The sequence below is a fragment of the Artemia sp. Qi Xiang Cuo genome, chromosome 6, assembly GCF_049724085.1.
Source record: "Artemia sp. Qi Xiang Cuo chromosome 6, ASM4972408v1, whole genome shotgun sequence".
In the NCBI taxonomy this organism is placed as follows: Eukaryota; Metazoa; Arthropoda; class Branchiopoda; order Anostraca; family Artemiidae; genus Artemia; species Artemia sp. Qi Xiang Cuo.
The window spans coordinates 31623826-31638987 of NC_142799.1; the positions used below are offsets into that span (position 1 = coordinate 31623826).

At 35.2% G+C, this 15162-nt stretch overlaps 1 protein-coding gene across 1 annotated transcript in view; it reads right to left on the reverse strand.

The window, feature by feature from the left end:
- The window catches only part of f (espin protein forked), a 136801-nt gene that overhangs the window by 28896 nt on the left and 92743 nt on the right, over nucleotides 1-15162 (reverse strand). The window contains exon 9 of the mRNA XM_089090646.1: nucleotides 14051-14325. Coding sequence (XP_088946772.1) covers nucleotides 14051-14325 — 275 coding nt within the window. The remainder of the gene's footprint in view (nucleotides 1-14050; nucleotides 14326-15162) is intronic.

Sequence of the window (15162 nt, forward strand, 5' to 3'; positions counted from 1 at the left end):
TGTAGATGAAAAAGATAAGTACTTAAATTTGTAAAATTGGTTTAGGTTGGAAATTATGAAAGTAAATTGCTCTGAAATGGTCTTTGAAAAGTATTTCTTGGTGTTGAGGTATCCTAAAAGATGTACAGTATAGTTTTGGTTGAAAAAGATAAGTACTTCAACTTGTAAAATGGGTTTAGGAGGGACATTAAGAAAGTAACTTGCTCTGAAATGTCTTTTGAAAGTATTTCTTTGTGTTTATGTATCCAAAAATCTTTAATTTAAAGTGTTGGGTGAAAAAGATGGATGCTTCAACTTGTAACATGAGTTTAGGAGTGGAATTAAGAAAAAATAGCTCTGAAATTAATTTTGAAATGTACTTAATGGTGTTGAAGCATCAAAAAAGCTGTAAAGTAAAGTTGGGGGATGAAAAGGATTGATGCTTCAACTTGGAAAATGAGTTTAGAAGGGATATTAAGAAAGGAACTTGCTCTGAAATGTCTTTTGAAAGGTATTTCTTGGTGTTGAGGTACACAAAAAAGCAGTAAAGTAAAGTTGTGTGTGAAAAGTATGGGTACTTCAAGTTTTAAAATGGGTTTAGAAGGGACATTAAGCAAGGAAATTGCTCTGAAATGTCTTTTGAAAAGGTATTTCTTGGTGTTGTGATATCCAAAAAGATGTAAAGTAAAGTTGTGGGTGAGAAGGATGGGTACTTCAGGGTGTAAATGGGTTTAGAATGGGACATTAAGAAAGGAACTTGCTCTGAAATGTCCTTTGAAAAGTATTGCTTGGTGTTGAGGTAACCAAAAAGCTGTAAAGTAAAGTTGTGGGTGAAAAGTATGACTGCTTCAAGTTTGAAAATGGGTTTAGAAGGGATATTAAGAAAGGAACTTGCTCTGAAATGTCTTTTGAAAAGTATTGCTTGGTGTTCATGTATCCAAAAAGGTTTAAAGTAAAGTTGGGGGGTGAAAAGGATAGTTGCTTCAACTTGTAAAATGGGTTTAGAAGAGGTATAAAGAATGGAACTTGCTCTGAAATGTCTTTTTAAAAGTGTTTCTTGGTGCTGAGGTATCCAAAAAGCAGTAAAGTAAAGTTGTGGGTGAAAAAGATGGGTACTTCAAGTTGGAAAATAGGTTTAGAAGGGACATTAATAAAGCAACGTTCTCTGGAATGTATTTTTTAAAGTATTTCTTTGTTTCGATGTATGCAACAAACCAGTAGAGTAATGTTGTGGTTGAAAAGAATTTGTAATTCAAGATATTAAATGGGTTTAGGAGTGATATTAAGAAAGAAACTTGTTCTGGAATGTCGTTTGAAAGGGTATTTATTCGTGTTGAGATATCCAAAAAGCTGTAAAGTAAAGTTGTGGGTGAAAATGATTGGTGCTTCAAGTTTGAAAATGGGTTTCGAAGGGACATTAAGAAAGAAACTTGCTCTTGAATTTCTTTTTAAAATTATTGCTTGGTGTTGTGTTAACCAAAAAGCTGTAAAGTAAAATTTTAGGTGAAGTGGATGACTCGTTCAAGTTGTAAAATGTGTTTAGAAAGGATATTAAGGAAGTACCGTGTTCAGAAATGCCTTTTGAAAAGTTTTTATTGGTGCTGATTTATTCAAAAAGCTTAAAAGTAAGGTTCAGGTGGAAAAGGATGGTTACATCCCGTTGGAAAATTGGTTTAGAAGGAACATTAAGTAAGGAAATTGCTCTGATATGACTTTTGAAAGTTATTTCTTTGGGTTGAGGTATACGTCAATCTGTAATGTTAAGCTTATTTTTAAAAGGATGGGTAATTCAATTTGTAAAATTGGCTTAGAAGGGACTTTAAGAAAGTAAATTGTTCTGAAATACTTTTTGAAAGGTATTGCTTGGTGTTGAGGAATCAAAAAAGCTGTAAATTAAAGTTATGAATGAGAAGGTTGGGTACTTAAAGTTGTAAAATGGGTTTAGAAGGGACATTAAGAAAGGAAATTGATCTGACATACCTTTTGAAAAGTATTTCTTGGTGTTGAGTTATCCAAAAAGCTTTATAGTAAAATTGTGGGTGAGAAAGATTGCTACTTCAAGTTGTAAAAAGGGTTTAGAAGGGACTTTAAGAAAAGAACCTTATCTGAATGCCTTTTGAAAAGTATTTGTTGGTGTTGAGGTATCAAAAAAGCTGTAATGTAAAGATGTGGTTGATAAGCATGGGTACTTCAAGTTGGAAAATGGGTTTAGAAGGGACATTAAGAAAGGAACTTGCTCTGAAATGCCTTTTGAACGGTAGTTCTTGGTGTTGAGGTATGCAAAAAGCTGTAAAGTAAAGCTGTGGGTGTGAGGGAGGGGTACTTCAACTTGGAAAATGGGTTTAGAAGGGACATTAAGAAAGGAACTTGCTCTGAAATGGCTTTTGAAAAGTATTGCTTGGTGTTGGCGCATTCAAAAAGCTGTAAAGTAAAGTTGTGTGTGAAAAGGATGGGTACTTCAACTTGTAAAATGGGTTTAGGAGGGACAATAAGAAAGTAACTTGTTCTGAAATAGTCTTTGGAAAGTATTTCTTGATGTTGAGGCATCCTAAAAGCTGTAAAGTATAGTTTTGGATGAAAAAGATGAGTACTTCAACTTGTAAAATGGGTTTAGGAGGGACATTAAGAAAGTAACTTGCTCTGAAATGGTCTTTGAAAAGTATTTCTTGGTTTTGAGGTATCCTAAAAGCTGTACAGTATAGTTTTGGGTGATAAAGATAAGTATTTCAACATTTAAAATGGGTTTAGGAGGGACATTAAGAAAGTAACTTGCTCTGAAATGGTCTTTGAAAAGTATTTCTTGGTGTTGAGGTATCCTAAAAGCTGTAAAGTATAGATTTGGTTGAAATAGTTAAGTTCTTCAACTTGTAAAATGGTTTTAGGAGGGACATAAAGAAAGTAACTTGCACTTAAGTGGTGTTTTAAAAGCATTTCTTTGTGTTGATGTATAAAAAAATTAGTAAAATCTAGTTTTTTTAGTAAGAGATAATTACTTCCACTTGTAAAATGGGTTTAAGAGGGGACACTAAGAATGTATACTGCTCTGAAATGGTCTTTGGAAAGTATTTCTTGTTGTTGAGGTATCCAAAAAGCTGTAAAGTATAGTTGTGGGTGAAAAGGATGAATGCTTCAACTTGTAAAATGGGTTTAGAAGGGACATAAAGAAAGGTACTTGCTCTGAAATGTCCTTTGAAAGGTATTTCTTGGTGTTAAGGTATCCTAAAAGCTGTAAAGCATAGTTTTGGGTGAAAAAGATAAGTACTTCAACTTGTAAAATGGGTTTAGGAGGGGACATTAAGAAAGTAAGTTGCTCTGAAATGCCTTTGAAAAGTATTTCTTGGTGTTGAGGTATCCAAAAAAGCTGTAATGTAAAGTTGTGGTGAAAAGGATGAATGCTTCAACTTGTAAAATGGGTTTTGAAGGGACATTAAGAAAGGAACTTGCTCTGAAATGCCTTTTGAAAAGTATTTCTTGGTGTTGAGGTATCCAAAAAGCTGTAATGTAAAGTTGTGGGTGAAAAGGATGAGTACTTCAAGTTGTAAAATGGGTTTAGGAAGGACATTAAGAAAAAAAGTTGCTCTGAAATGCCTTTGAAAAGTATTTCTTGGTGTTGAGGTATCCAAAAAAGCTGTAATGTAAAGTTGTGGTTAAAAAAATAAGTAGTTCAACTTGTAAAATTGGTTTAGAATGGGACATTAAGAAAGGAACTTGCTCTGAAGTGCCTTTTGAAAAGTATTTCTTGGTGTTGAGGTATCCAAAAAGCTGTAATGTAAAGTTGTGGGTGAAAAGGATGGGTACTTCAAGTTGGAAAATCGGTTTAGAAGGGACATTAAGAAAGGAACTTGCTCTGAAATGACTTTTGAAAAGTATTTCTTGGTGTTGAGGTATCCAAAAAGCTGTAATGTAAAGTTGTGGGTGAAAAGAATGGGTACTTCAAGTTGTAAAATGGGTTTAGAAGAGACATTAAGAAAGGAACTTGCTCTGAAATGTCTTTTTAAAAGTATTACTTGGTGTTGAGGTATCCAAAAAGCTGTAATGTAAAGTTGTGGGTGAAAAGGATGGATGCTTCAACTTGGAAAATGGGTTTAGAAGGGTCATTAAGAAAGGAACTTGCTCTGAAATGTCTTTTGAAAAGTATTTCTTGGTGTTGAGGTATCCGAAAAGCTGTAATGTAAAGTTGGGGGGTGAAGAGGATGGGTACTTCAATTTGTAAAATGGGTTTAGAAGAGACATTAAGAAAGGAACTTGCTCTGAAATGTCCTTTGAAAAGTATTTCTTGGTGTTGAGGTATCCAAAAAGCTGTCAAGTAAAGTTGGGGGGGTGAAGAGGATGGATACTTCAACTTGTAGAGAGTTTAGAAGGGTCATTAAGGAAGGAACTTGCTCTGAAATAACCATTTGAAATTATTTCATGGTGTTAAAGTACTCAAAAAGCTGTAATGTAAAGTTGTGGGTGAAAAGGATGGATGGTTCAACTTGGAAAATGGGTTTAGGAGGGACATTAAGAAAAAATTGCTCTGCAATGCCTTTTGAAAGCTATTTCATGGTGTTGAGGCATCCAAAAAGGTGTAAAGTAAAGTTGAGGGGTGAAAAGGATTGATGCTTCAACTTGTAAAATGGGTTTAGAAGAGGTATTAAGAAAGAAACTTGCTCTGAAATGTCTTTTGAAAAGTATTTCTTGGTGTTGAGGTGTACAAAAAGCTGTAAAGTAAAGTTTTGGGTTGAAAAAGATGGGTACTTCAACTTGTAAAATGGGTTTAGAAGGGACATTAAGAAAGGAACTTGCTCTGAAATGTCTTTTGAAAAGGTATTTCTTGGTGTTGAGGTATCCAAAAAGCTGTAAAGTAAAGTTGTGGGTGAAACGGATGGGTACTTCAAGTTAGAAAATGGGTTTAGGACGGTCACTAAGAAAAGAACTTGATCTGAAATGTCTTTTGAAAAGTATTGCTTGGTGTTGAGGTATCCAAAAAGCTGTAAAGTAAAGTTGTGGGTGAAAAGTATGGGTACTTCAAGTTGGAAAATGGGTTTAGGATGGACATTAAGAAAATAACTTGCTCTGAAATGCCTTTTGAAAAGTACTACTAGGTTTTTGAGGATTGAAAACAGCAGTATATTATACTTGTGGGTGTAAAGTAATACTATTTTAATCTGCGTAATGGGCTTAGTATTGTCGTTAATAACATAACTGTTTGTGAAATTCCTATTGAAAATTATTGCTCGGCGTGGAAACAGCAAAAAAAATCTAAAGTAAACTTGGGGGTGAAAAGAAAGTGAGCTGAAATTTGTAAAAATGGGTTTAGGATAGACATTATTAAAATAACTTGTTCTGAAATGCCATTGAAAAGTATCGCTTGGTGTTGGAGCATTCAAAAATCAGTATAGTAAAGTTGTGGGTGAATAGGATGGGTACTTCAACTTGTAAAATGTGTTTAGGAGGGATATTTAGAAAATAACTTGTTCTGAAAAAATATAATAAAGGCATAAAAAAGTATTAAAAATGGGGGCTTCGGGGCCTTTTGGGCGCCGGGGGTCCTTTGGAGGTCTGGGGGGCCCTTTGGGGCCGGGTGGCCCTTTGGGAGCCTTGTGGACCTTGGGGGACGGGGGGAGGGCGTTTGGGGGGCCCGGGGTGTGCCTTTGGGGTCTGAGGTGGGCCTTTGGGGGTCTGGGGGGCACTTGAGGGCCGATTGGTCTTTTGGGAGCCCGGTGGACCTTTGGGGTCCGGTGAAGGGCCTTTGGGGGTCCGGGGGCCCTTTGGGAGCCTGGTGGTCTTTTGGGAGCCCGGTGGACCTTTGGGGACCGGGGGCTTCCTTCGGGGTTGGGGTGGGGTATGAGGAGCCTTTGGGGTTGGGGTAGAGGACCTCACGACACATTTAAAATACAACTTGTGTATTATAAGGACCACAGAGTTTTACCCTCAAAATCTCTTCTAAAATCATCTTTTAAATCATCTTTTAAAATGTCTCTAACCGTTTCGCCGAAATAATTCCCTAAAATAATAATTTGTTCTGAAAAGATATAATAAAGCCTTAAAAAAGGTATTAAAATGGAGGCTCAGGAGCCTTTGGGGGGCCGGGGGCCCTTTGGGAGTCCGGAGTACATTTGAGGATGGGTGGCTTCCTTCGGGGTTGGGGTGGGAGGATCGGAACCCTTTGGGGTTGTGGTCTGGGACCCCATAACACTGTTCAAATGGAACTTGTGTATTATAACGACCACAGAGTTTCACCCTCAAATCCTCTTCTAAAATTATCTTTTAAATCATCTTTTAAAATGTCTCTAACTGTTTCGCCGAAATAATTCCATAACCTGTCTAAAACGGTTTCGCCCAAATAATCCCTAAACGTAATTTCAGCGTGTTCCTTTTGTTTGGCATCTCTGCGCTGACGCATTTCAAATTACAAAGAAACCTGATTCCCACGCTAAGATCAAAACATTCGCTCGGAAACGATTCTCTTTAGAAACAACAAATTAATTCCCCTTTGAAACAACAAATTAATTCCCCATTCATGCCAATCAATCATGACATCATCTGTCATGTATGATCTAAACTTTGCCTCGGAAACATTCTCTTTGGAAATACATCAAAGACATTAATTAACTTGACTTTATCTGTCAGACCCTATTAAACTTTGCCCGGAAACAATTTGATTAATGACTGTCAGCACAGGTGTTCCATGTCATTGACACACTTTGATTACGCAATCAATTTCTCAGAAATCCATTTCCCCTAGGGAGGCTATGCCCATATTTGGTGTTCTCGTGGGACCTCCTGAGGCATCTCTACTCTCAACGCCTCGCTCTTTACGCTAAAGTTTGACTCTGTCTCACAACTTTATTTTTTAAAACAATAAAAAACTTTAGCGTAAAGAGTGAGGCGTTGAGGAGGGGACAGCCCCTTTCATATACGGAATAATTACATTTCAACTGAAATGTAATAAGGAATATTAGAACTTAAAACGAACAGAAATTATAACGTATGTGAGGGGGTTCTCCCCCAAGTCAATACCTCGCTCTTTACGCTACAGTTTTTTTAGTGCTTTCAAAAGAGCTATCTATTCTAATTAAACGGCCTTTGTGATTCAGGGGTTTGTGAATCAAATTTTTTTTTTAACTTTTAACGTAAAGAGCGTGGTATTGACTAAGGGGAGAACCCCCTCATATACGTAATAAAAACAAACAATAAAAAAACAAGCGATACGGCTCAATAGTAATCGAAACTTTTAAAAACGGAATTTTGATGTCAATAAATGTATCAAAAGAATATGCTCATAATGCTGATCCTATATATATAAATTTTATTAAGTTTAGCATTATTCAGCAAAGACTACGGGCCTATGAAAATTTACTTAATTTTTTAAAAGGGGGGAAACATCCCCCCCAAGTGAATGAATTTTAATGAGAATCACACCGTCAGATTCAGCGTATCAGAAAACCCTATCACATACGTTTCAAGCTCATATCTGCAAAAATCTGCAACTTTGTATTTTTTGCCAGAAGAAAAATATACGAATATAGAAGTTAGTTACGTAAGTTAATTTGTAAAGACATCCATTTAGCAAAAGAAAAGTAAAATTTTTATGCAAATAAAAGATGCATTAACTAAAAAACGATCAGAAATTAAATTAAAAAAAAAACAAGTTTTTAAACTGAAAGTAAGGAGCGACATTAAAACTTAAAACGAACAGAAATTATTCCGTATATGAAAGGGGCTGTCCCTCCTCAACGCCTCGCTCTTTACGCTAAAGTTTGACTCTGTCTCACAACTTTATTTTTTAAAACAATAAAAAACTTTAGCGTAAAGAGCGAGGCGTTGAGGAGGGGACAGCCCCTTTCATATACGGAATAATTTCTGTTCGTTTTAAGTTTTAATGTCGCTCCTTACTTTCAGTTTAAAAAACTTGTTTTTTTTTATTTAATATATAATAAGGACGAGCGACATATATTACTAGATTATTAAAATTTGAGCAAACTGATTAAGCTAAACTGGTTTAAAATTTTAGCTTTAAGCAAGATCAAAAATCTATCTTAGGCTTTTACAGAAAAAAGCGGTAAAAAAATATGGTATCCGTGTTTAGATCACTACTGTGATAGTTTGAATGCTGCTCGTGAAAATAATTGAAGTGTTATTTCCTTTCAGTATTCTCTAAATAGGAACCATCCTCTCTTAACAGTCTTCTCACAAAAAATATCCATCTAGAATATTGAACGAAGAGAAAGAGAAATAATACAGTTAGATCCTCAAAGTCTTCATAATGACCCGGCTTAGCGTCCTAAGTATCATTAAAAGTCTTTATGGGATAAGAAAAAGCTCTCGGTATTAAGTTTTCTATTAAATGTTCCTCATTTACTATAAAGACTATTGCAACAGAAAGAAAATGTATTCCATACCAGATGGAAAAGTAATTTGTTTTTTTTTTAGATTATTCAACTCGATTAGAATAAATCTATAAGCTTATAGCAAATAATAACTCTTTGACACAAGCAATAATACACTTGCTTGGCTATAAATACTACTTGTATTAAACTTTATGCATAGTAATCTTATTTTGCTATAAAAACGATGATTCAAAATAGTAATTTGAATATGCAGTGTTAGTCTGTTTTATTAGGTTGTTCAATCCTAGGGAAATGAAATTATGGGTTTGCAGCAAGCTATGCCCCTTGTATACAAGGTATGGCGTGTGGTACTGTTCATGGTGCCAAAAAAAGAACCTTGAACAGTGGTTGCATTAAAAAACCAAAGTTTTAGACCAATGTGTAAAAAGCAAACAATCTATTTTTTTTTTTAGGTGATTCCAAACGCAGTGTGCAACATTATCAGTGTAAAAGTAGCTTTGAAATTAATTAGGTTAGGAGTATTAGCTTATTTCTTAGAAAAGGGGGAAACTACACTTAATTAGTATTGTGACCTGGATGAAATTTACCCTGTCAATTTTTTTTCTTTTTTCATTATTCCTAAATTTGCGGTGCCAGTTGTATTTGAATATTTCATTTGTCACTATTCTTTTACATCACTCCATCGCGAAGTTTTAGATGACTGCTAAATCTTCTGTTGAAGGAGTCGACAGCAAAACCATTAGGGATAAAGTCACCAGGAAGATCCTTCCGAATTGAAGTGCAACGTCGAATAAAGCCATCCTTAATGCACTATGAATTCGACGGGTCAATCTTAAGATAACTGGGCCCAGCTGTGTGCCTCTGTGTGTGTCTTGTCGGTTGGACAATTGGGGACACAATTTGAAAAAGCTCTAGAGAAGGAGGTGAAGTTATAAACTTGTACAAGATAGCCGTCGATGCTACATCAAATCTTTGAGTAACAAATTAGAGAGAGTCATAAGGAACGACTGAACCAGTTCTTTTAACACTATTCTGGATCTTTTAAAGTGGTGCCAGAAATGTCTTTGGAGCACCATCATACAGCGGGAATCCATACTCGGCAGTGGGTCTGATGCAAGACTTGTAAAGTGGGATGGTCAAGCTGCGTGGTGTAAGGGTTTCAAAGCGAAAAGTGATCCCAGCTTTCTTGCACAGCAGGTTCTCAACTGATTGAGGTGAGATTTCCAAGAAAGATCTTTGGGGATGTGGATTGTTAAGCAAAGTAAGTAAGTATGACGGCACTAGACCCTTAAGGTCCAAACCAGTGGTGCTGATCTCCGTTCCGTGGCCCTTCAGCCAGGAAGTGCATTGAGGGGTTGGGGACTAGTCCTCCTGTGCTTTCGCATACTCTTCCTGCTTACCTTCCTATGGATCGTGCATTGTTATCACCAAAACTGATATTTCAGGCACTTAACAATGAAAATACACATTCTGTACGGTCCCTCAAAGACCCTTACAATTAGACATTATTATACAATGATCTTATTATTCATCCATTGTCAAGGATACAGCCTCACATGTATATGGTGAAAAAATGTTGTAAATGAGTCACGTAGATGAACCGGCTACAAGTAACGGGGCAAAATACACCGGATATAAATTGCAAGAAAAAGAGCGCTCTAAAAATTCCAATGCAAAATTGTCAATCCCTTGTTGCTCTGAAGGCAAACAGCCCATTAAATCTATATTAAAGTCAGAAAGGATCGTGAATGGAATCCAAGGGCAGGAAAGGTATACTAACATATTTTCTGAGCTACAAATAAAATTTATCCAACTAGAAGAACGAGGATGGTAAATCACTACTATGACAAGTGTCGCATTATTAGGGAAAAAAAGCATTCCAAAACACAGCATTCAAAAATTCAGTTCAAAATTAAACTGTAAAAAATCATCTCTCAGACGTGCTGCAATATAATTTCTTATTAGAACAGCTAAACCGACGCGTTCTTGCTGTTCATATGAAAAAACTAATATTTTTTTATGTCGACGTTATTTGAAGAATGTTCATCTAAGGAAGTTTCACAAAGGCCTAGAATATGAGTACCCAAATCAGAAAAAAATTTCTCAATTACACTCCGTCCCCCTTCACCCATCCTCGGCAATTCCAGAACGATATCCTTCTAAATCAAGAATTTTTATGAATTATTTCATTAAAAATACATGTTTATTTTGTGGAATATTAAAAGAATATGTATTACTTCACTATTAAAAGAATAAAAGAATATTAAAATAAAAGAATATGAAAAGAATAAAAGAATCTTAAAAGAATTGTGGAGAATATAATATTAAAATAATATGAATTACTTCACTTTCCATAATCATATTTTCATATCTTGTAAAAAGATATGAATTTTTGACAAGATAAAAGTTCTTCCCCACCCCCTTATGGAGTAATTTCGCAAATTACTTCTCTAACCAAAGACCATACTGTTCCACCATTTGCCATAAATAAACAATCATACCTTATTATCTGAAAAAAATAAAAGTTCAAAGAGAGAAAGAAAAATATCATTCATTAAATTCACAAGATTTCACATACTGGGAACTTTAATTATGTTTGGCAATGAACCATTCTACTTTCCTTTTTCTTTTTTTTTCACCAGAAGCATTAACATAGCAGAATACTGGAGGGACAACAGGAAATCTAAGCTTGCAGTCTCCTCTGACGGTGTTCATTTCTTCTCACAGCAAGCGAGGTTCAAATGTATGTCACTATTGAGGTAACATCATCTAATAAATGTACTTTGGGAAAGATGCATTATTATCGATATCAAATGTATCCCTAAAATTTTTGTCCCGGAGTGTGTTATTCGCCTGCATAACTGAAAACCTTCATTTCGTGGTCTCGAAGAGGGAATTTTGAAAATTGTTCACTTCATTCTGCAACTATGTAGTCAAACTGGAGTGATAGATAGTTCGAACAGAAATCAGCGAGTTTCTAAATACTTTCCTTTTTGGAGGAACATTTCAGGGTCCAAGCAATAGTATTGTTCCAACGATCACCATTCTCCAGAATCATCAGCTTGTTTTTTGGCTGGTCGATTTTTGCTGAAACTTCTTTCCGATTTACAGCGGTTTGAAGATTTTTTAATTCGGTTTAAATTCCGAGTATCACTTGAAATTGAGATTTTTAGCGATTTCTATAGCCTCAGCTCTGGATAGTAACTCCTAGAATCAGCACGAATATCGCTCATTTGATTTTGAAGAGCTTGAATTTTACTCTGAATATCTTTTGAGGTTGATAATATGAGTTGGATATTATTTGATGAATTTGGGATAGAATCATCTAAAACTGAATTATCAGTTGAATCACGGGGGCATTCTAAATCAATAAGCCTCTTTTGTTTACTTCCCAATTTCAATAATGATCACAAACGGTCGACAAGAAGATTGCGTCGATATAATTATACCGGTGAATTTTGTACGATATTTCAAAGTGGCTCACAGTAATAGATATTAAATGGTGGAGAGGATGAACGAAATTGAAATCCACGCTTCTCCGGTCACTAGGCTAATATTCAATGGTGCCTTGCGGAAGAACTACAATATTTGTGGTAATTTATGCTCCTTTAATCTTTAATTAAATTCTTAACTTTCATTTCTAATTAGACTTATTTAGAACCAAGATTTTAAATCTTTACCTACATCAGATTTAGCCGTAATTCACCCACTCACTATGTGTTTTTTTTGGGTAAGATTTTTGGTGCAATTAACTATTTGATGACATGATTCCATTCCTTTATTACTTAGAATTATTTTTACCACCTGAATGTGCAGTTGGACATTAAAACAGGGAAATAGTCTCCTATGAAAATATTAGGAGATTAGAACATGAACTGTCGGTGGCTTCTTTCTCCTCCTTAAAATACTGTGAAACAGAAGGAGGCTCCATTTATATCCAGTCTTAGTTTAGCGTGGCTGCAGTAACAAAAGAAGCTTTACAATGCATATCCGCAGAAGACCTTATAAAAGATTTGTACGTGTTTTGGGAAACTCCCAACACTTTTTGTTACATATCATCAACAAAGCTTTCTGTAAGTTTTCTTTTCAAGTGTTTGAAGCAGCCTGCAGTTTAAGCATCAGCAAACACTCTGCATTGTCAGATGCTTGGTGGTTGCTTACCTACTCATTTATTGTAGGGCATTTTCTGCTGCGTCGGCGCAGATTTTACAGGAAAGCGGAAAATATTTTTTTCTTTGTTTTTTACTAATAATTGAAGACCAGTGCCTTGCTCGAGGCGTCCTCTTTTAACTACCAGAGACGCTTTTCTAAAAATAATCACCTCGCAACTATTTCCGTGAGTGAATAAAGGTATATAATGCACTTTGAATAAAACAAGCACTCAATATATCTTGTTTTACTTTTGGTGGATTATTTAATGCATTATTCTATTTCAAAACATTTCTAATCGTATTTGGAAAGAAATTTCCCCGACAAAGTTTGCAAGAGCTAATCAAAGCTCTCAATGGCTAAATTACTTTATAAGCTCAGACTCCTTAAGTTAAGATAAGAAAAATTTAAGTTGAGATTTTTCAATATTTTCTAAGGATTCCAAACGATTGCTAGGAGCCCCTCAAACATAGTGAAGTCCACTTTCAGATTTATGTAATTTGAGGCTTTGAGTAAAGAAGTATAAATGTAATAAAGGATAATCCTCGAAAACCCAGCTCGGCCTTTGATGAGTTTCTTGATTTTTATCTGATAAGAAAGGCCCAATTCTTATAAAGCTTCGTGAAAAGAGATTTGAAAAAAGAGATGTATCAAAATGTCTTTAACTCCCAAAGTGAGTTTTGCAAGTACCATTAGATACCATTTTTGGGTAAATAGAAGCCACCAGCAGTAAGTTTTCCAATTTATTACTTATCTTCGACTGACTAAAATCTTAAATTTTATTATAATTGGGCATATATGTCATAAAAAAAGAGTTTTGAAGGGGATTCAACCCTATACACCTCCCCTCCCCTAAAGGAACGAGGTTTTATAATTGTTCTTGAAAGCCTACATTCTTTTTGGAATGAGAAATAAAGAAGAAAGGCAGAAAAACCGAAAAAAATCACAAATTGTTTGAAATGATTGCTTGCATAGCTTCTTTATACAAAACTCTGGATTCGTTGGATGAAATTTTTGCATAAACGTAATGTAATAATTCATAAATTAATAACAGATTGGGCAGCTCCCATATCCTCTGTAATATTTTTACCTCTAATAATATTTTATTGCCCTCATACATATAGGTATCAACTCTAGATTTTTATGCTTATTGAGTTTGTATGCCCAATGGGTTTTACTTAATCGCCATTTGACTCCCACTGGGTTTTACCCCACCTTCTTCAACTAATAAAATTGTAAAGAAGTTCCAGCATATCTTGTAAGGTCGAAACTAATGTCAATGTATCCAATGTGTTTTTCATTTATAAGTAATGTGATAATACGGTAGGCTATATATTTTCGTATATTTTTTTGTATTAGTAAAATGTTTCATTTTTCACCAATATTTGTCCATTAAGTCCATCATAAGAAAAGCAACGGCTTGTTTCCACGTATCTGTTTTAAACGACAGATCAACGTTGATTGGTATGATGTTAATCTAAAATTTATAGGAGTAATCAAGAGTACATTACGCTACCACTGTTTTCCTTTTGCGGGCCCCCCTACTGGAAATTGCTGCATAACGAAACAAAAGAAATAAAAATGTTTACCTCTTCGTCATAGCTGGAAGAATTATTTTCATCTCCATCTCTTTCATCAAGAACTTCCATATTCAAGCTGTTTGTTTCACTCAGTTTTCTAAATGTCTTTTTCGAATTAAGTGATTTCAAGTATTCAGAAGGCTTTATCAGCCTGTTATCATTCGATAACTGGGCTGGAAATTTCGGTGGGATAAATGGGAGCACCATCTGTTTATTGAGATGCAAGTAATCAATTGTTGTTGATAAGCCACTTAGTGACAAAGTCCTCTTCAGTGTGCCTGATGCTAGAAATATGAAATCCTTGAAATATGAAATATGCATGAAATATGCAAATTAAAAGCATGTCATAAAAAACATAAAGATAGTGAATGTACATAGAGGGCCTACTTTCTTTTTTTCATTGGCATACATTGGGACTACCACAGCCGCTGCTACTACCAACAGCTCATTACAGCAAAAAGCCCTGTGGCCATCACAGCTGTGTGCGATCCTACAGTAACCAATTTTGTTAAATAATCCTCTCATGAAGTTTCGCTTTCAATCTTTTTCGGGTAACATCCTACAGCCCTCTTCGAGGAACTTTTACTTGTTATTTGGCCTTATTGCTGGATTGCCAGATTGCACAGTTTCCAATAACCTATCCTAGCTCTTCCCAAAACATTGACTACTCACTCAAGTTTCCTTTCATTACAGATGTAAACAGTAGAATCGAACCAAGTTTTTGGGAACTCGATTTTGTCCCACCTAATAGTAAAGGATTCTAGTGGTTAGCAAAAACATCCATTTGTAACACTAGATATTCATTGATTTCCAAAATCATTTATTCTAAGGAAAGATGGAATTGGGCTAAATAAATACCAGCATATGTGGATTTTTATATATGCTGACTATTTCTATGGTAAAAAAACCTAACTGCGAAGAACTGAATCGTTGTTCTTAGAATCAAAAACTTATAGCATTAAAACTTGAAAATTGTTGGCTATTTCAAGCAACAGAACAAAGGGACTGATAAGACCAGTGGCATGGGCAGCATATTTTTTACGCTAGAGGTATTGAAGTGTCATTTGTTCTTATTTAATCTTCGGAAAATCATACTTCAGTTGCATTTCCATATATTTAAT